General features: G+C 39.9%; 1 protein-coding gene and 1 long non-coding RNA gene across 4 annotated transcripts in view; one reads left to right on the top strand and one right to left on the bottom strand.

Annotated features, from left to right (window-relative positions):
• The window catches only part of LOC105838703, a 290,257-nt gene extending 279,034 nt beyond the window's left edge, over window positions 1–11,223 (top strand). For all 3 annotated transcript variants that reach the window (XM_036291750.1, XM_012684446.3, XM_012684445.3), the window contains exon 12: window positions 122–11,223. In XM_036291750.1, the coding sequence (XP_036147643.1) occupies window positions 122–213 (92 nt within the window). In that variant the 3' untranslated portion in view covers window positions 214–11,223. The remainder of the gene's footprint in view (window positions 1–121) is intronic.
• LOC114255225 overlaps window positions 1–22,081 on the bottom strand; it is a 60,776-nt gene extending 38,695 nt beyond the window's left edge. The window contains exon 1 of the long non-coding RNA XR_004964548.1: window positions 19,615–22,081. This is a non-coding gene — a long non-coding RNA (uncharacterized LOC114255225). The remainder of the gene's footprint in view (window positions 1–19,614) is intronic.
• Between the last annotated feature and the right edge of the window lie 44 nt (window positions 22,082–22,125).

The raw sequence follows: 22,125 nt of genomic DNA, 5'->3' as shown, positions 1-22,125 counted from the left end.
AAGTGGATTTTAGACTATAAATAAATGTTGCTTAACTAAGAACCTAAAACATGCATCGTTTCTATCTTGCGTACAAGTGCATGCGCAAGATAATAAAAATTGGTCACTTCTACTGTTGCAGGCCAGTGCATGGAAGCGAACGGCGGACAGATCGGCCGATCGACGTACCTGACGATCGTCCTGCTGACGGCGGTCGCCGCGATATTCAGGTGATTCTAATCGAAAGCGCGACAATTATTCGAAATCAATTAAGAGAACTCAAACGCAGTGTCGGACACTCGGTGAGATTCATTATAAGAAATAATCGGCGCTCGAGCGCGCGTATGCGGATGAGTGCGATTTTAAACCGTGAATGAGAGAGACGCGGGAAGAAGGATGCGTCGTCAATCGGTTTAGACAATCGTGCTCGTGGGGTCCCCGTTAGTTTCTTCGATCTGGGGAGAGACTCGCGTTCGCGCGATCATCGTTCCAAGGCAGCCGAAGAGGCAGCCGCGTCGATAAAACGGATAAGGGGATGACGAATGATGACGCAAGATCGGCACAAAGGAGATCATCTTGCGAAGAACCGACGGAAGATCTGGAAAAGGAAAAGGTTATTGTTGGATTTTCACGACGATCTTGTAGGAGTACGGAGTCGGACGGGAACATCGGTGGCGTAACGCGTGATCAAGGGAAGTAGCTCGAACGTGAGTTTTCTCCGGCGTAGTAGAATTTTTTTACCGGACGTAGCGCGTAGGCACTAAGATTGAAGCCGGGCGGAGTTAACGAAGTTGTTAGACAATTTTTATGGTTAGCCCATATCACGATCGGTATCGCGCACGAACGACGCGGAACCTCGTTCGTCGGAGGACAAGGAGGGACGCGATTCGCCCTCGTGGGATCGATCGTCCCGGAGTCCTCTCGTTCCAGCCGATAAGACGCGCGATCGTTACTTTTTAGGACGGACAGGAAAAGATGACTACCACGAAGAGGAGACTATGTCCTCGATAAGCGCAAAAAAAAAGAAAGAAAGAGAGAAGGGGGAAGAGATGAAGAAACGTTTACTGAATTTACTCGGTAAATATTTTCTTCGCCGGGCGCTCATTTCTTTGCTCATTCTCGGGCATGTACCCTCAATAAGTACCGATGATACGCGTAATAATTATATCGATTAATTAAACAAGTAAATACACGCTGTCGTTCTTTCGACGGGTCGAGTTTCGCGCGGATCCCCGCGTGTCCTGAGAGGTGACGCCGCGAGAGACGAAGGGAAAAATGGATGACGGGTGAGCCAAGCAAGACCGAGCGAGAGCTGTTTTACCTAAGAACGAACAAACGGGAATGAGGACAGTGATCCTCCTCAATTAGCATGACGGAGTCCTCTGGCCGACAAGAAGAAACGTGGGTAATATTATTCCATTCCGAACCGGTCGTGTGGATTATAAAGAAGGTCAAGAGATTATTAAACGAGACTAGGGACGTCCGTTATCCGGGGACGTTCACCACGAGAACACCGGTACTCTCTTCCCCGGGGCTCGCACGGCTCACCACATTTTTCTTTATTCATGCGTCGAGAGGGGGCCGCCCGAGGAAATCGCGCGCGGCGTCGTCGGCGCGTCCCTCCGCGCGAGAGGCAGATGGGTGATCCTTTGATCTATATTTTCGCTTCATTAGCATCTCGTTAGACGCCGACGCAAACGCAACCCCCCCCCCCTCGCCTGATCCTAAGTTTTTATTCGCCGAGGATAAAGATCGCGTGTGATGTCACCGCCGAGTCGAGGAGGGAAACTGCCTTTAACGTTAAATGTGCGGTGGCGGCGCGAGCTCTTTGTCTCCCGTGGGCAAACGATTAGCTTAATTAACGATGGGATGCGCGCGATCGGATGCGGCGGCATCTCTTCGGCGGCGACCCGTTCGACGCGAAACGTTATAATGTTAAGCAATAAGCAATAAAGATACACGGAACATGTATACAGAGACGTACACACATACACACAGACAATTACGCGGTAGACGACAGTACGCTCGAGAGAACGGTGATAACGAGGAGGATGTTGCGCTTAAGTGGAATCGAGCGTTAACACGATGAAGGAACTCAATCCGGTTCCGATTTTTTTTTTTTTTCGCGATTAATGACGACAAGTGAAGAAGGCCGGGATGCGACGGTGTAGAACGCTACGATATTATTGTAACTAATACAGAGTCTATATTATATATATTATTGTACAACCATCTTTGTAATAATTAAGCTGTAATCGAGTGACGAGAGATGTAGAAGGAAGAGACAAACAAAGAGAAGAAGTTAGGGAGAAAGAGTGGGTGAGTGAAGACTAAAGCGTGTATGTGTGTATGTTTGCGAAAATGAATGAGAGAGAGAGAGAGAGAGAGAGAGAGAGAGAGAGAGAGAGAGAGAGAGAGAGAGAGAGAGAGAGAGAGAGAGAGATGGCAGGGAGGGGGACTATAGGAGTATGAAAAAGAGTGAACCATAGGAAAAAGCCAATCGCTATTTTAGCACTTTTTCAATCGCGTCGTACGTAATTTCTACGCAATTAAGATTTTCCGTCGGGTTTTGGTTTAATCAATCAACGACGTCAGCGAGATCGATTCTTGAGCGGGGAGCGCGACTCAACAGATGCGAGATGAAAGTTTCATCAAGCCATTCCGTTCATCCACGTCCAACTATTTTTGTTCCTCCTCGCGTCGGTCGCGACTGAAACCGTGACCGACGTTGACGAGAGACTTTCGTCGTCGTGCCGCGTTTATTTGCGTTTCTTCCACTTTTAATCCGCCTTGAAATCATTAAGCATGTTACTTGACACGCCTGCTCAAGGATCCCTCGCGGACAACGCACTCCATCGCGGGCAGTGTCTCCGTTTCAGGGTTCTCAGAAGAGAGGGGATCGATCGAAACTTCATTGACCTCTCTCGGTGATGGGTACACCGTCAAGATATATTAATATTGTCAGTGCGCACAACAACCGCGAGTGGCGCGAATCTGCGCCACGCGCGACGAGCGGCGCATTCTCATTTTTCACCAACAGGTAGGAAATTAGGCTTACTTAGGACACACTAGCGATTATCACATTAGAAGCCATACTGTACCTACGAGCGCTAGCGTATACATATATATATATATGTAGCGTATATATGAAGTAGTGTTAATATCGGGTCTAGCCGTTAAGATTTCTCTAGCTTCTTAGGGATAATATGCTCATTGTGAACAGCAATCAGATCCTGATCCAGGTGCCCCGCGGTCGCGAATCACATTGTGTACAATCTTGATGAAGCCCAATCGCCAATGGTCGCGTCTAACGGCGTGTACGACTCTTCTCTTCCGTGATATGTAAACTCAGGCTCTCACGTCGACGGTGCGTGCGACTGTGCGATGGGAAAACGATAGAAGCAAAAGTTCAGACAGTAATTTATTCCATCCTTTTTCTTGGGAATTTTTAAAAATCAATCCAAATCAAATTTTCCCCAACTTTTTAAGGTGAATTCTCGCGTAATTGAACGGCGAGTTTAGAGATCCTTCAATTCGATAAAGCGCACAAAATTATGGAAAATCGCGTTTCCCATGATCCGAGAACCATTCGAAGCCTCGTGAAAACATATTTAATTGAAACTTGAAATTTTGATGAAACCGCTGACAGGTGAATTAAATTTATTATCATGTGCATAACTATGCTCAATGGGAAATATCAATTGTTTGCCATCCGTTATGTCGTGGTCAACGGAAGAATAAATGTTTATTTTTCTTTAGAGCGTGGTTAGAACGCGGATGATCATACATCACACCTGAAATCACTCCGAGTCCACAATTTTTTTTTTTTTTTTTTTCAATTATCCCGCCCGTATTGCCAGACGAGCGCGTATATTTCAATCGTATATATTTTGCTCCTATACGTTTCTGTTTGCTTTCGTGATCCCCGCTATTCGCGAGGCTGCGGAATGCATGCAATAATCAGATTAAGCAAAGCTGATGGCAAAGAGAAGAGCGGAACGGACGGTATTAAAGAATGAAAATGGTTATTCAAACATTGCTGTACACGCGCGCGCGCATCCTTCGCGCTTCCTAACTTTCCTTCGCGTCTCACGTTCGAAAGCGAGCCATGCTCTCTCCGATGAACGCAGCCGAAATATTATCGACAGCGAATTGATTTCCGTGAGGGTGAAAACGTGACGAGTTTTACATAATGCAGTGTGTCACGCGTACAGTTGCAACGATAAAAACGATTGCGCTTCGAGAAACGGAAGACGCGAGAATGTGCCAGGCGGGTAAACGCTCGAATATTCTATTATTTTCGATTTGCCTGGCGCAAACAACGTCGAGGGATTCAATAATTATCAGAGCATCCCCAAACATCATTACTAACCCCGGCCGCCTCCGCTCGATTCGCTCTCTCTCTCTCTTTCGCTCTCCCTCCCTTGCCAAACATTATGCGGCATTTAATGAGATTGATGCAATCGTCCGATGCATTTAATCCTACCAATTTACATTGCGCCCTAATATCGCTCGCGAGCATTCCGCTAATGGAGTCGCTAATGAGAAACAGAAACATTCTCCGCGCTCATTGTGTTGTTTTTCGACAGATTAGACAATCATCAGCAGAAAATTGCAAACGAGCCGTTCCCTCCCGAGAGAGAAAATTCGCACTTTATTTGAGCACGTCGTTTTGTGATTTCCCTATCACGGTGAAAATTACATTGGTATAACATATTTGTGTGTCGCAGTCGTGATACGAGTGGACATTTCACATACTCTAATGACCCCAATCTTTCTCTCTTCTCTGAAAGAAAAAAAACCCCCCCGTTAAACTTCGATTTATAAGGGAATTTGTTCCCCACAATTTTTTTTTTATTCGTCTTCTATCGCGAAAACATAAAATTTTCCGAAAGCATCCACTTTCGGTGAGGAAACTTGTCGATTTCGCGTAACGCGGAGTTGTTAAAGCCACTTTTTAGCTCCGTTCAACGGAGCAAGCCCGAAAGTTGTTCCGTAACACCTAACGCCCAGTATTTTTCGTTCATTCGAAGTGCCGCCGCTGAGTGAAGCTTGTTCGTTGCAACAATCCCCCGAACGGCTGTAAGACGCCGCTGCTCGCGAACGCGGGGTTGATTTCACCGCAGTGCGGATGTGGCTTCCAAACCGTTGTTGAATACCGAACCCGGATTAGTACACCGCGGCGGCCGTCCGCTACGAGACGATTAACGATTTTATGGAAGCTCTGATGGGATTATCAGATTACTTTCGTGTCGGCGCGAGTACTCCGCGCGCGGTATATTGCTCCCCGAGCCGGATTATGTTCTCATTCTTAAGATCGCCGCTGCCACCGACTGTGTCTCTCAGTGTCTCGAGAGATTTCGTATATGCATCCTCCTCCCTGACAGTCATGGCGGAATTGGCCTTGTAACAAACAGACGGATTCGAGTACGTGAGATCGTCAACTTCTGCTCCAATAAATCGATTCGAATCAATCGCTTTGGCAAAGGGCCCGATAAACCGCAAGTGCAAAGTATTCAATTGAAAGAAAATGATGTTACTTTCTGAAATATATGAACAATACAGTTTAATTAAATAATATCGAAATAATTATTTTTCGTGTTATTTTTGTACGCGCCGTATAGATTTTCATTCCCTGAATTATGTAGGGTTTTTATACGTTTCAACTTTTTTTCGTAACACTGCTTTTAATCAAATCTTGTTTTATTAATTTTCCAATAAGCTTCAGCTTTCTCCTCCTGCGTTATTTGAATTAAATTTGAAGGAAATATTCTCTCATTTTAAATGTTTTATTCTATTTTTTTTTACTAGGTATAATCAGATTCGAAAATTAATAAATTTTGAAATTAGTTACCTGCATGTCTGATTTGTTTTTATTACGCAATAATTCATACTTTAACTGCGAAATTATAAGTTTACTATTCTCAAAATGTTTTATGTCACAAAAATATTGTTATTGCGTGTGTATATCTATATATAATTCATATCGCGTTATTTGTATTCCCATCACGGAATATATCAAGAATAAATATTTAAAGGGCGTAAATATCATTTCCAGTATTATCAAATTTGATTCACTTTTAAATAATGATCTCATTTTTGCTATTATTATTATTACTAGTCCTGTTATCATTTCTCGATTGAAAGGCGGAGCAGCGAGATACAAAAACGATTTCCGGCCTCCCTCCTTGAAAAAAGTAGAAAAGCAACCGGAGCGTATTCGCGAGCTCGCAATTTATATCGTCATAAATATATTAACGGTTATGATTCCGATATCGCTAAACGCACGACGCTTTATTTCATAGCTTCCGGAAATATTGTAGATTCGTCGACTTCCCGCGCCCCTTTAAAATCGATACTCCGATAAAATCCCGCCCGCCTGTACGGTCGTACAAAAACAATTCCGCGCTTATTTCCCTTCGCGAATCATACGCATATCCAGCCTTACGGGGAAAAAAAACCGGCAGAAATATCGGGGATATTCGGTCCGCGGCGACGACTTGCGTCTCGTGTCAGCCCTTCGTTATCAGAAACGATCCATCCGTCAGAACTGCCGCAAGGGCGAATTTATGTTACATTAAACAGGCTGCTGCAGGCGCGATAGAAATTTCTTTTAGATCTTGAAGAAATTCTTACATATCCTATCATTGTTCGGAATAAAAATGTTTTAACTGACGAAATTATACGCTGAATTTTATTAATACCAACTGTACAGATTAATAATTAAAAATCAACTGTGCTGTAATATGTGTTTATTGTAAAAAAAAAATATTGTACGTGAGACACATTTTCGTTGAAGCCTTCAAAGTGCGTTCTCATTAAAGACGTCCGAAGATGGTTGGCTTTGGATTCTGTGAGTAGTCATCATTCGATTCTGACGCGTCAGTCTTGTCCGCGGACGGTAGGGCGAGCTCACGACCCGATTCCACGACTGGAAAATCATCGTTGTCCGGAGATTAAAGTGCCTCCGGTACCATATGGGGTAACAGCGAAACTTCCCTCAATCTGTAGGAGGTAACGACTCCCGCGTGTGCGGGTATGAGAGCCGCGATACGTCTCGATTACGAGGGTATAAGAATTGCAGGCGGCGGGGAGGGAGGGAAAGAAAAATGCGACTCGCTGATAGCTCGCGTTTTTCACGACCCGAATGCCGGAAAGTTCTTGAACCGTCATTGTGCCGTAGATTTAACTCTTCGCGGCGACGAGGGCGGCGAGCAGGGCCGGGCTTCCTCTAATTTCGTGTTATTCTGATCTTCGCATTTGCCGCGTGCCACCTAGAATAGTTCCCCCCATCAACTTCTTCGGCCGCGTAGGGCCGATGAGCTTGGTATACGTACACCGCAAAAGGAGTTGTTCCTTTCAATTTCATTTATAACATATTCATTTATGATACGATATATTTATTTCCTGCTTTTTATGTTTTCAATATTATTAGAAATAACGATACAGAGTAGTTCCTATCGTTTCCGGCTGCCTCTATCTGAAAGCAATGTATCCCCACGGACGATCGTGATCTTTCTTTATAAACGCAAAAGTCAAAAAGACAAGACAGAAATGGATTAGTTCCCATTACGGATCCACTTGCGAAATGTGTGGTCGACGTTCGCCCTACGATGGAGCCCGCAACCTTGCCCTACGGGAGGTCAGCGTAAAAAATGACGCTCTCGGAACACGCGGAATAGCTGGGCGCCGGCGTGGCTTGGTTTCGCAAGCCCTGGGACACGCCGCCGTCACCTTCCTTTCCCCCGAGCACAGTCGCACCCTCCGTCGATTCGAGGACGTTTTCAATCAAGGGACAATCATCCCTCGACGAGCAATCCAAGTTCTATCGCATCAATCCGCCGTTCCGTCCCCCGACGAAACACACGGTTAGATTCGTCCTCCTCCCTCCTCGTCCTATCCTCCCTTCGTTCTTATCCGAACAACGACGAATAACTTCCGCTACACCCTCGGCGATGGCCCTACACCCCGAATGTATACAACGCGCCGCGGATGCGTGCGCGAGATGCCATTACGTTATCCCGCATTTTGAATAATATCGAATTGATTTCCCGATTCCCTCTTCGTACTGATCTCAAGAATGACTCTCGTTCCAATTTTTCATCGATAAGGGATAAAATTTATTTTCTCATCTCTATGGGCTGCTTGTGTAGAAGAATTTCTATTTGCGATAAAATCGAATGAGACGATTCGAAATTATATTTACATTCAATCAAGTAAAAAACTTGTACTAAAATGATATTTTTTTTGTGTAAGTTTTCTTCATATAAATTTGTAAATTGAGCATCGCCAGTACGATAAATTTTAGCACAAACATTTTTGCGAATAATCACTGAGATTTAGTCGAATTAAATTTAGAGCTATAATAATTTTATTTGAGACCCGATAATAAAATGCCGACCAGCATTGGGATCAGCATGAAGAGCAGAAGAAACAATCGCTAATTTTCGGTATCGTGGGGCACAGGGTGATGCAATCTTACGCAATTAGAACGGGTTAGTGATGTGCGTACGTTGCGCGTACGCACGTAATTTCGCTATGTGTATATATAGAAAATAGTTTGCGTGCGTATTTTGTGCGTCCAAGAAAATGCACATTCGTGAAACGAGCGGCAAAAACCGCGGGGCAATGTGTAAAAAAAGAACGACGAGAGCCCACCATCATCGCGCCTGGTATTTTATTCTCGCATGCTGATCGAATCGGATTATCCAGCATCGAATAGTTAAAATGGAACCGACTATTCTGATATTAATGTGAAATTTCGTCAAATGTACTGTAACGCGAGTTGAAAATTGCCGGTGAAGGCAGATCCCATTTCCCCGGAATAACGTGATGGACCATTATAATTGCATAACATTAATTTTTTAATGGTATTACGTATGAAAAACTTTTGGAATCGAAGAGGAGAGACATAATACCTGGAAGTAATATAAAAGAACGAAAACAATACATTATTTATTCGGATTTTTTGCCAATTTTGGCGACCTATGTAAAAAAAAAGGGGAAAGATTAATAACGTGCTAACGCAGCATATTTTTGTTTATGCTCTTTTTTACGATTATAGTATATTCTTTTCATTTTTACTGAAATTATATAATATATACATATAACATATATGATTGTATGATTGTGTAGCTTTTAATAACTTGCATAATACAATATCGCGAAATGTATTTTTAATTACAGTTATAAAAGCTCATAAAAGCTTGTTTTACAATTCTAATATCTCTGTGTCCCTCTTCTCGAGCCACTGTTATACCTAATCGATTTATAACGATATGAAGACATAAATGGGAAATCGGGTCGCCTAATTTTCAGGTTAGATAATCCCTTGCGAGCTCGTTAAGAAGTTTCGCCATTGGCGCGACGGGAGGAAACTGGATACATGATCGCTTCGAATTTGCATACTTCCCCGTAGTCTAAACCTCATTTGCTTAGGCGAATTGTTGAAGTACAGCGGCGACGATCGGACGACAATTCGTGCAGCGCAAGCGGTTCTCCTAGCGATTTACCGAACCGGAACCGAATTCAGGTCAAATGAGCAATCGGAAAGTCTGTTTACCGAATACAGTATGTTCATGGAAATGCCGAAGCAGCATCAATAATGGAATAAGCAGCTATTGATCGACAAACACAACAAATACGCTAAAACCCCCTTTTAAAGGTTTCCCACGATAACAATAAACGGTATAAAACGATATTCTTTTTCAGACAGGTTTAGAATACGAGCGTATTTGAAAAATCAATTTGGCCTTGAACGATTTTTATTCAATTTCCAAAGGGAAAGGATGAAGGAAAGGATATCGATTCCACAGTACCCTCCGTATTATGAAATAGAGCTCGTGAAATTTGCTAAAGATTAGCGTTACCTGTTTGATCTATATATAGCAAACTTATACTGCAAATGCATGTCGCACGTCGTTGATTTCCATCGGGTACGAGTACTGAGTCGGCCTTTTCATGCGCGCGAGCGCGAAACGGACACGTCGCTGCCATTTACGGTCGCACAATTTTCTAACACCTCGGCTGCCGTTTCTCTCCGGCTTTAATCGCTTGCTCGACATCGTCCTGACAATACGAATTGATGATCGAACGTAAAATCGATCGTTCACGTCGCGTGCCGAACGCTTGGCTCAGCGGGGTCCATTAAGATCTCGCATTATGTCGCGAATCATGCCTCGAACGCTTTAAATCGACCAGCCCGACTGCTGTAACGTCGCGATTACACAACGGACAATCATTTACGGACTTCCGTTGCTGATGGAGCTCTCGATACGAGAAATAGATGCGGTAACGTCTTCTTGCGAATATTTTCTTCTCTTTCCAAAGGAACGTTTCGTATTTACGTTCTTTTTATTCGTCGGTTTCATTCACGATCCTCAATCTTTTAATATCGAGTTTTTGCTTTCGAAATATTTACATGAGAATACATTCGCATTAATCTTTCTGGGGTGCATATCCGTTTGCGATATTTTAACCGAACAAATTGCGATGCTTGCGTAGTTGTAGAAGCGTGGAGTCATCATTATCCAATCATCCTAGGCGTGCGAAAGGCCACGAAAGACAGAGCCGAACGAACGCGACGATTTGCGATAAGATCGGCGAGAGAAATGCGATTTAACAGTTTGTCGAATGAATGATTAAAAGCAATACTGAGTGCGTGCATGATATTACCATAGTGTGTAAACCGTGCGGAAGGAAAAGATAAGAGTGTAACTACCTGTGCCTTGTAACAAACTATATATGTATATATATACATATGCAACACAAACACACACACACACACACACACACATGAGGAGAAGAACGCGTATAAATACACCTTATACATCTATACATATATATATTATATATAGACACACTGACGCGTACACACATGCGCACGTACATACACAGAAAAACGAAATAACTCTTACGATAATCTATTTAAACAATCGTTGCCGTCTCTTCTGAAACAGAAACCCCCTCTCAGAATTTCAATTGCAACGCCCGCAGATAGAAAAGAGAGATAACGGAGCAAAAACCGACGAACAAGTAAAATAAATAAAAAAAGGGAGAAATGAAAAAAGATATGTTGTTGAATAAAATAGCAATAATCGAATTTCAGACTGAATTATGATTGAATATTGTACCGCAAGTCTTTGTTGTCGCGGCGGCGACGCGCGAGTGTGTTAATTATTATAAATACTGTTACAGTGTCTTGCTACAACTGGGGAGATTAAAATAAAATCTCGAAGCTCGAAACGTCGTTGGGGGGGGGACTTTATTTCTGCCTGTAAATATTTCAAATCCCCGAATACCGTAATTCTTATCGTCGTCAATAATTAAAAGCATAATGATCACCTTAATCGATTCACGACAGTTTCCGATGATTCACGGTGTCCGTGGATAAAACTGGGGACGGCCAGAAGTGGGCATTTCTTCACGGCCGAAAGAAATTGACATTTCTTTCCTCGCGTTTTGCAAAAGGAAGCGCGTCGAACACTTTTTCTCGCCCGTGCCACGCCGGATTTATCGCCCGGCCGTTGTTGCGTTGCGAGCGGCCAATTGGCGAAGAGCGATGCCCCTTTTTGATTTAAGGTCTCTCTTTCTTTACGATCGCGCAGTCGACTGTCTCGCGCGGCTATAACAGCAATGCACGAAGACATAAATTCTTTCTGCCGGGAGTTGGCTGGCACGTGGCAAGATCGAGATTCGGCGTGCGAGCTTCCGCCGTTATTTACTGCCATTTGCACGGGCAAGCGGGGAGGAAGGGAGCAGGATAGCTGTTTTTGATGGATGTCGCGGGATAAGTACTTTTTCTTCGTCTCTCCTCCGAGATCTTGTAATTTAATGAAAATAAAAAGGAAACCACAGTGTCCCCTCCTTCTCCGCGACGGAGGAAAAATACATCGTCATGGATTGCGAATCGCGGTGCGCGTCAACATCAGCCACGCGTCGCTGCATCTCCCGAGGCTCCGTCAAAGAAGAAACGGCCAGGTAATGTATACCGATATATGTTGCTGTTATTAGTTGGCTAAGTCGGAGATTTTTATTGTATATTTTTTTGCAAGTATATTAAAAATGCGAACTACTCATATTGCAACATTGAACGTGTTGTAAAAAAGTTATTAATTGTGAAGTTCCTTTCCCTCGTGAATTTCTCCCCAAGAACGGATTGCTTAATATCAGTTTGGATCTGTTCACCTTTACGCGACAAAAATTATGATCGATGATGATAGAGTATTGTTGTTTTCATACTTGCTTATCATACTTTTGCTTATAATGGATTCATCTATATTCTCTGTTTTTTTTTATCGCAGATTTCTCATGAATTTCTATATCAAAACAAGCACGTAGAAATTAAAAACTGAATAAAGATGAGGCATTTTTTTTTTTTTTTGGACCCGAGATCATCGCAAAAGCAATAATATAATGAAATTTTGCAATTACGAAATTACGATTCGATATATTTCAAAATCATGATGACATCACTGGCGTCATACAGTTTCGTGAAAGTAAACGTAACGATCTTTCTGCACATAATTCTGTGGAAGTAAATGGCAGCAACTACGAGGAGACGTAGATCGCTCGCTCAGCATGTTACACAAAAGAAGCGAAACTGCCCGCCCTCGTATCAGCATTTTATCACCCATACTATCGACATTACCCCTTTTCGCAGCGCGACACATATTCCCGCGCAAGGGGAATGTGTTTCGACCACATTGCGAAATATATATGTCATTATCGATCACCGCGTAAATAGTGATATATATAATTTTATGTGTATAGCAAACCCATTGTTGCATATTAGTGTTCTACCACTGAACCGCGCAAGAAAAATTTTGTTTCCATTAACGCTAGTTTTCTTTTCATTAATCTGAAATCATGAATTCTTTTAAAACTGAAATATTGTGAAAAATTATATTCTCTTAAAAATACTCATATTTAGATTCAAAATGCAATTTAATCGTGATAGTCTCAATTCAAAATCCGCGAAAAGAAAATCAATGTTTGAATAAACATTATAGTTCTTGTGCAAACAATTTTTGAAAGACATGTTCTCTTTTATTCTATTTTTATTTTATCACATTAATTACAGATATCACAGATGGCATTATTTTCACAATTAATAATTAAAATTCTATACGCTTTTTTTATCGTCAAGCAATGATGCGTTTCATGAGCATCTCATTGATCAGCAAAAATAACAAGCGAAACACAATGCATACGTAAAAGACAATGCAATTTCTGGAAATTTAACCGCGCAACAATGCGCTTTTCATACTACAATGTCTAATTACGGCATTTTACTGTACGATAATTAGATTTCGATATGAAAGATTTTTACAGCACATATACATGTATACAATGTTTGTTTATAAAATTTTATATGGCATTGTTTCGCTCTCAGTAACGTGTATTTATTGAGTTTTCCATTAACGAGTGTATTCCAGAAATATTTCTCAAAAACAAAGTTCAATTATTATATTGATAATAAATAAATTATTGATTAATATATATAATTTCTCCTTAAATATAATATCCTTTACAAAATATTCTACATATTCGGTAAAATTTATTTGATTCTATTTTATATCATTTTCTTATTAAATCCTTAAAATGCGACACTAGAAAAAAATTCACTTGTATAAAATTTTACTGATTATTCCTCTCTCTTTTAATTTCATGGCGATATAATATTATTTTCACATATAAGATAAGCCGATTAAAAATATTTTTAATTGTTATTTCATAATTTTATCAAATATTGCGCAGAAAATCGTGCAGGTATTTTTATGATTTTGCAGCTTTTATAATTGTGTATTTCTGTCATTTTAAAAGCAAAGCGAGATTTCCGCAATAACTTATGCAATAAAGAGCGCGATAGCATCATTTTATTTTTATTACCGTATGCATTAGCTAGGCATTCATCCGGTTCTTTTGTATCATGCAATAAGCCGTTACCAAATACTGGAGTGGCAAGAAAACACGTTGAAAAGCTTGCATCGTTTATTTGAAAAAAAAAAAAAATGGACAGGTATCTGATTCTCTCGCAATCAAGTTCGCAATTCGGTCGCGGTGCGAGCGAGATCGATAATACCAGTATTGCCGGTCAACGCGTCGTTCAGATTGGAAAATAACCTGTATGTTCCACCCTATCCCACGTATGTCGCCAGCGTGTGTTTCGAATATATCCTATTACCTAACACGATGGCCTGCGTAGAACAATTGAGATCGCGTGACGGACGGTCGTCTCTATCCGGTTGAATCAGATGACGCGACACGACGCGACGCGACGCGTCGTACGCGAGATCGGACCATGACCAGACATTTTTTAATCACGCATTACGCCCACCATAAATCTCTCCGGACGTCGTTATCGTGTTGGATGCACTGCCCAAGCACCATATTTCATTGCCTAAGACGCATAATGCGATGCATAATACAGTATTACGTTTCGGGCATGACCGATATATTTCGCGACGAATATAATTCATATATGTCAGAATATCCATATATAATATGTGTGTGTGCGTGTGTGTGTATATGTGTGTGTGTGTGTGTGTGTATATATATATATATATATATATATAAATAAAGATTTCCGGGGTTTTCTTACGCCGTATATAATATATAAAATTTTGAACAATAAAACATTTTATCAGCTTTGTTTTCCGCTTCACACAGGCGGCATCTGTAATCGAAAAAATCAGAACTTACAAAGAACGACAAAAGATAAAGCACTTTAAATGCAGCACGAAACGACTTTATTATTCTTACGAGTCGACGACCACAGTTTATCCTATCAGCTTGTAGTTCTCTCTGTCTAAGTAATTGCTGTTTGGCTGTAATTTCATCGCAATAATCCATTCATCAGCGTTCACCGTCTGGTCGTTGAATGAATTTTCCTTTTGCTGTATTGCCATTAAAGATCTATCTTACAACTCAAAATTTCTAGAACTGCACAATTAAAGGCCTCTTGTTACAAAATTCGACGAAAAGGGATTCAAGCAAAAATTCTAAGAAAAAATTTAGACAATTTTCGGTTCTTCGAAAAAAAAGATTATTCAGTACAATCTATCTTACAGATTGCTATCGAATAATTGCAATTAATGAGGCAGACTTGCAATTTATAATACATGTTAACGCAATCAGTTTTCTTCATTTTAAAATATGTAAATTTGCATATAACTCCACTTAAAAAATTATGTAATCCTGCAATAAGTTTGTAAAAACACCCTCGATATATTCGAGTTCTACATTCGAAGAGCTGAAGGTAAATAATTAAAAAATTAAATACGAAATATTGTATAAGCATCAAATGATAAATCAGTCATCAATGCTACAGTGCTCTAATTCAGTTTTATTTATACCAATAGTTTCTCCTTCGTTACGTCCAGCGCTGCAGACAGCAACGAGCAATTAACATCTTCATTAACAGTCTGGAACCTTGGACGAATTTCTTTTTTCTTGCCTTTTATCTTGCTAATCTATTAATCGCCGAGAGCACGCTTTACGGCTCTGTTAATAAATACCTTCAGCTAACTCATAACTAAATGATAATGCTATTTATTCGCGTTCACTCGCAAAAGGCATACGCTTCGCAAAACTCTATTCTATTCGCATGACTCCATTCGGTATAATATCGGTCGCAGACGGTCGCAAATTGTCCAGACGCTTCTTCAATATTGCAATAACGCTAATGCGCGTGCGGGCGGTACAGTTGTACGGCTCACTTTTAAAGAGTCCACCATAAATCTACAAAGAAGCCGTAAAATGATTATAAACGGCCGAAGTTGCACTTAACTGCGCGCCGGCGTTGATTTAACGCGGGCTTTACGCGGCCGAAAGTGTGTATTGTTGCGGGCGGCATCGGGCTGCTGAAGAAGTCTTTCCCTAACGAAGTATCACCGGCGAAATCTAGTTTCAACACTTTGCGCCATAAGCTTGCTACGAAGCTTGTTTAAAGGATCTTCAAGAACGATTATGGAAGTAAGTCGCGGAGTGGCCGGGAGACTGTCGCGTGGGATGAGGAAGGGGCGGAGGAAAAAGTTTATTCGATCAAAGCAATTATTGAAAATTGCCGCACGGACGTTCGAAAACTCACCGTAATCGACTCGTTATTACTTCCGACTCTCTCTCTGAAAAACGTTCGATGTTAATTTAAGAGATTAATTAAAGGTTCTCGAGATTTCTTCAACGCGCTGCATCAACATCCGGTTGGATATCAGTCTCGTTGAAGTGGTACACGAGATTTTATCGAAATACTCTGGCAAATATATTTTAGGAAGCTATTTTCGATCAAAATTGAAAGATATAATATAAATATGTAAACGTATATCGATATATATTTTTTTTCGTTCCTATTATAACGTAGAAAACTCTTTTCTGAAGTTTACGTTTAAATGTTTTAGTTTAGACTTCGTTAAATTTACAATAATTATAACAGTCTTTTGTAGAAACGCTTTTTTTGTGAAAACGTGCGAAAACAATTAATTAGAAACCAACTTCTATTTCGAAGTTAATTTTCGTTCGTTTTATTTTCATGAAGTCGCGGTGTCGAGGGAAGCTCTGCTAAGCGAAAACAGGTGCCCTTTAATAATTATAATCTTTGCGCGCAGGACATCTTTCCTCAAGAGGCGAGAGAGGAACAAATTATACACGAGAAGCATGTTGGCAGACGGGACGAACGGAACCCGTTTCAAGACCCGATTCCGAGTTTCCGGTAACGAACGGTGCAACGCGTTGAAGCCCTCTGCTTTTTTCCCCTATCGTCGTTCTTCTTTTTGTTTCCGAGCACTGCAATCTGACCATTTACGGACTACAAGTAACCACAAGCTCTCTCTCTTTCTCTCTCTTTCTCTCTCCCTCTCTTTATATCGGCGCATCGAAGAGGCGTGTTACAGCATGCCATATAATAATGCAATTTACCGTGAATCGCTGTTATCGTGACGAATTTTGGTATTCGTGCAACCGTGATTTAAACTTTTCACCGAAAAGAAGGAACGAGAATTCTTAGAGTGCATCTTGTGAGCACCTGCTGTTTGCATATGTAATAGGCTCAAGAATTGAGTCTTGAGTATAAGATTTTTTTCTTCATTAAGTTAAAAACCTGAAAAATGATTAAAACCCGATTAAACATATTTGCAATATATTTTTTAGAGTAATCAATAAAATAAATTATAATTTATAAATACAGATCACGCATGGGCAATTACTAATATCAGAATAATGGATTCAAGTATTAATCATTGTAGCCTTTCCTCGTGCAATTTAGGCGAAACATGCTGCCATTTAATCACTTAGGAACCACCAGGAAGCACGATTTTTCTTTCGTATCGGCGGAGCAGCTGCAACATTACAACCCCGTAGTCATCTATGATGTCATAATTTATCTCAATCTGGGAAATATGGTATCGACTTTCAAGGAATTGGAATTTTTATCGGGCAGCTGGCGTCCTAAGTGATGTAGCTGATGATGAAACAGTAGATTAAACATGAATCAAATAAACGAGCTCATTATTTCTGGCTTTCAACCTCAGAATTCTACACATTTTAATATTTTATCGCTACTTTCCCTTCTATATATCACGTTATAAAATTATATTCATTGAATATGAATTTTAACATATTTAAGAAAAAAATCTGACTTTATCTCAAGCTAAAAGACATATGACTTATGCTGCTTTTGTAACAACGAACACATCTATGTGTCTTCTTTTTATACAATTTTCTTGCATCTTTTATATGTCATTTACGTGTCGCGTTCATAAATTATGTCATTATACATTCGTTTCTAACTTAGATGGAGATCCTTTTATGTTGCAACAACTCAGTAGTTTCATATGACCACATAACGTAAGTTACGCAATCGCAAAAACACAGACGAAGAGTGGGTGATGCATAAAAATAGAAATCGACCAAAGGGAGCAAAAGGAAGAAGGCCAGTTCGCTAAACATCCCGCGGAACAAAAACTGGTCTTCCACATTTGCATCGTGTAGAAAATTAAGCGAAGTGCTCAACAGACAAGAGAGATATATCTACTTGTAGTAGTTGAAACGACTTTTATCGCGGCCCTTTTATTATCTCGTCGTACATGAAATCCTTTGTATATGTGCCTTTGAGTTTATTCTTTATCATTTATCGTCAGTGCATCAGACCTAACGATAACGTAAGCTAGAACCTAGAACCTAATCGTCTGAAAGTCGATACACCACTTAAGTCAGTGAATTTATTGATCGATTTATAAAATATATATTTCTTGCTTGGGAAAGAAACAGAATGAGCGTAGAAAGCGTGCTTGAAACCTTTATTGAAATTATGATCATATCTTATCAATCAATTCATGCACCAGTTTTATCATCCCTTTTCCATTATCAAATTCCTCGTTGATATAAAGTCTAGACGATTCACTAGCGTTTAAACAGTGAAAAAAAAAAGATAGGATGTACTAATAACGTAAATGAGTTTGGAATATGGCTTTTTTCACGAGACGGTAACAGCCTATCCGTTTGAACGGATAATATGATCATGAAACAAATAGACTGGCCACAATCCACTTTTTGACGTGATTCGCTTTTCCCGTCGCTGTAATGGTAAAATGATCGCTTATCAAGGGCGTAGAGACAGAAGGGGAGAGACGGGGAGGGGGCGAGGGAGAAACGACGTTATCGAATCAAATTTGCAATAGCTAATTATGGTACGGTATAATCCGTTAATGAAGCTATACGTTAACTCGACATAGAACGAGCTCTACCGAAGCATTATTTATAACAAACGCTGACAAATCCCCCGCCGAAAGGGCTTGATCGAATATTTTCCAATATGTTGTTCGGAAATTATATCTACTTGGCTGACACGTGACATTATCATTTTATGTATCATTTGTGATATACGGTACAATGCCGAATTCATACATTTTTTAATGTACAAGATATCACACGATATAGCGCGTTCAGTCCGATCGCGGCATCACTTTGGCTGGGGAAGCTCATCAAATGTGCGTGCAATTTATAATAATCGGAAAAGAAATTGATTAAACAAAGGACAAGTGCAAAAAATAAATAATAGTAGAAAAATGTAAATCAGTATGTGTGAAATAACTAGTTAAAGGTGAGTTTTATATTCGGTTCAGTTGAATCTTCGTGCTGATATTTCGTGTGTGGTTTTACAGATTTTCAAGTTCATTAAACTGTGCGCCAAATTTTCAGTCTCGAAACACAGTTGAACAAGAATGGCATTTTCTAACCAAAGTGATGTCGCGATCGGAGTGAACGCGCTATTGTGTAATATCTTGTACACTGTAAAAAATTTTTGTAAAATTACAACTATAATAATGAGTAATTTTGAGACCAGCTATAATAGTTGTAAATTTTTATGTGTATGTAATTTTGTATATAAATTTGGCAATAATTTCTTAATTTGTTTTTTACACTTGTGTATACACCGTAAACAAATTTATGACATATTAAATTATTTTTACTCGTATACTGCAAAATTATAGACACGAGAAAATTTACAACTATTATAGTTGGTCTCAAAATTATCTACTATTATAGTTGTAATTTAAAAAAAATTTTTTATAGAGTATATAATCACAACGTTAAGTTAAATTCTCGAACAAAGGCTATGTTTGATCTGAAGCGACTCACATTAGTAGCACATCTATGTGACTTGAATCTTCTAACAATGCAATTAACACATTCTTCATCAAATGTACAGTTAACTGTACACAAAAAAAACTTTTATTCGTTTTACAATCACTGTTAGATGTATAAATATTCGGCGCGGGTAAACTATACAGATGGAAAGGCTTCTTGAAGAAATTTATTTGCCGAAGTGTTTCTTGTTTTACAATTCCAAGAGCGCGTGAAGCATAGTAGGTAAGGAGGCTTTCATTTGCATATTTCTAAAAATAACATTCAACCAGTCATTTGTCACAGTCATTTGTATTCACGACGTACTAGTACATCACGATAATTGAAACCGTGAAATGCGTAACAAAGCCAGAAGCTCATTTTTCATGAATTTTATGAATTATTCAACTTTATCATCACATCGTGTTCACCTCGCTCATTACCGCCTTCAAGATTAAATTATTATTCATACATTAAAAATAATTCTTGCAAAACAGGGAATCGGAGCTTTAATACAAGAAGTTAGTGCTAGTTGGTTCACATTTATAATAGAATTACTAACGCTTACACAACCTACAGTACCGTCTATCTGCGAGCGCAAAACGTAACGATGACGTTGAATTACTTTCATAGGCGCATTCTTATTCTATACGATTGTCGTCTCCTCGAAATTGGCGTCACGAAGGCAAGCTCATAGAAAGCAAGGCCGTCGTCGCTCGGCCATTCATCGCACTCTTGGAATTCGTGTCAATCGCGTGTAATCCCGACGATCTGGAAGATCTAAGCGTATGGGGGGCGGGGCGAAGGGGGGTAGAACTCGTGCAATGTGCTGTGAGGTACGTCATTCCTCGGATTCGCCTCGTCATTCCGTGACGACATCACGGCACCATGTGTACCGCGAATATCTCGCCGTCATTTCGGCGTATCGCTCACGTGTGACTTATTGCACGATGAACACATCTGCTCCCCCCCCCCCTTCCCTCTTTGTTCGTACGGAATTAGCTCCCTTGCCGAGTCAGTGTCAAGGTGATTGGTCGTTTAGATCTCACTATCGGTCGTGTTGACGGACGTATTCATACACCATAGTGATATGCCTTGATATTATTTTCGTCGAAAGCACCGCGATATTTGATTGACGATATTACAGCAAACTATATATGTAGCGTTCGATATGTATAATAATTGTGATAGCCCATTAATTTTACAAATACGTCTCGATTCCTGACTATTGTAATGAAAAGAATTGTTGCCAATTTCTTTTATTTCACGATAATATTAATTTTGCCGTGTTCAAAAATTCTAAAATTCTAAAAAATAATGCAAATTAATACAAAGAATAAGAACTCTATACTCTCTACCTCTTTCCCGCTTCTTTCTCTCTTCTATCTCTACTTTAAAGAAATCTTGAAATTTAATTTATACTTTGTTTTACTTTGGCGCCATTAAATATGATCTCATACTGCCGTTCCGTGCTTGTCGTTTCGATTGTGTCGATAGCTTTATTGATAATTTTATTAATGGACATTTGTATTCATTAGATATATAAAACAGGATACTCAAAATTATTTTAATAATTACTCAGCACTCTCATTTTCTCATCGTTGGTACATCGATAAATGTAACGATCAGTTTTTAATAACTTTCATTGGCCGCAGCTTGACGAACGTGCAATAGTCTCAATTGAATTCAATAAACATCGATTAATCACTTATTGCTTTGTCATGTTGTCATTACATTGCGCATGTGAATAGTTCAATGCGTATTAATAACTCAAGATGTTTTATCCCTTCAATTAACAAACTGCAATTGCGATGAATAACACTAATTTTTTTTATTCAATCTAGATAACATACTATAATAAAAACACGGGAAATACGATACTCATTTAAAGTTGTATTTATTTGCAACACAGTTTTTCAGTGACACATTTCAGTGATTGGCATTTTTCACGTTAATATTCAAAATCATGTAGAATCGAATAATCTAATCGAATAACATTTAACGATAAATATTGTAGATATAGAGAAGATATCGTAGATATATAAAGTGTAATTCCTGGAAAAAATCGCAATGAGACCGAAAATATCTCGATTCGTTTTTTTTTTCTGGATAATATGCTTGACGAGTTTAATATAAGGAAACAAAATACTCAAATCTAAACCATCTAGCATCAATGTTATCTAATATATATAGAAGTGGAAATAATCACGCGAAGATAGCGAAATTCAGTTATTCTCCTTTAATACAATAGTCTCCTAGTCATCCGAGTCAATCAAGTAAGTAAAAGAACAAACATGACTTGCGCTTGTCACTTTCTGAGATTTTGGAAGATGGTGCAATTTATATTTGCACGTTCTAGCGAAAATTGACACACGTCGAGGAAGGTATCTGGCGTTTCTCGTCAAAGGGGAAAACTCAAATTAGCGCATTATAAGGGAGCAAAAATGCAAAATTTGAACTCACACGCGCAGAAATAAACGCATGATCGTATACAGGATGAAGATGGAGGGGCACGCCATACATGGG

Source organism: Monomorium pharaonis, chromosome 9 (genome assembly GCF_013373865.1).
Source record: "Monomorium pharaonis isolate MP-MQ-018 chromosome 9, ASM1337386v2, whole genome shotgun sequence".
Lineage (NCBI taxonomy): Eukaryota > Metazoa > Arthropoda > Insecta > Hymenoptera > Formicidae > Monomorium > Monomorium pharaonis.
The sequence above is the reverse complement of the archived record's forward strand: the minus strand, read 5'-3'. Positions and strand labels throughout refer to the sequence as shown.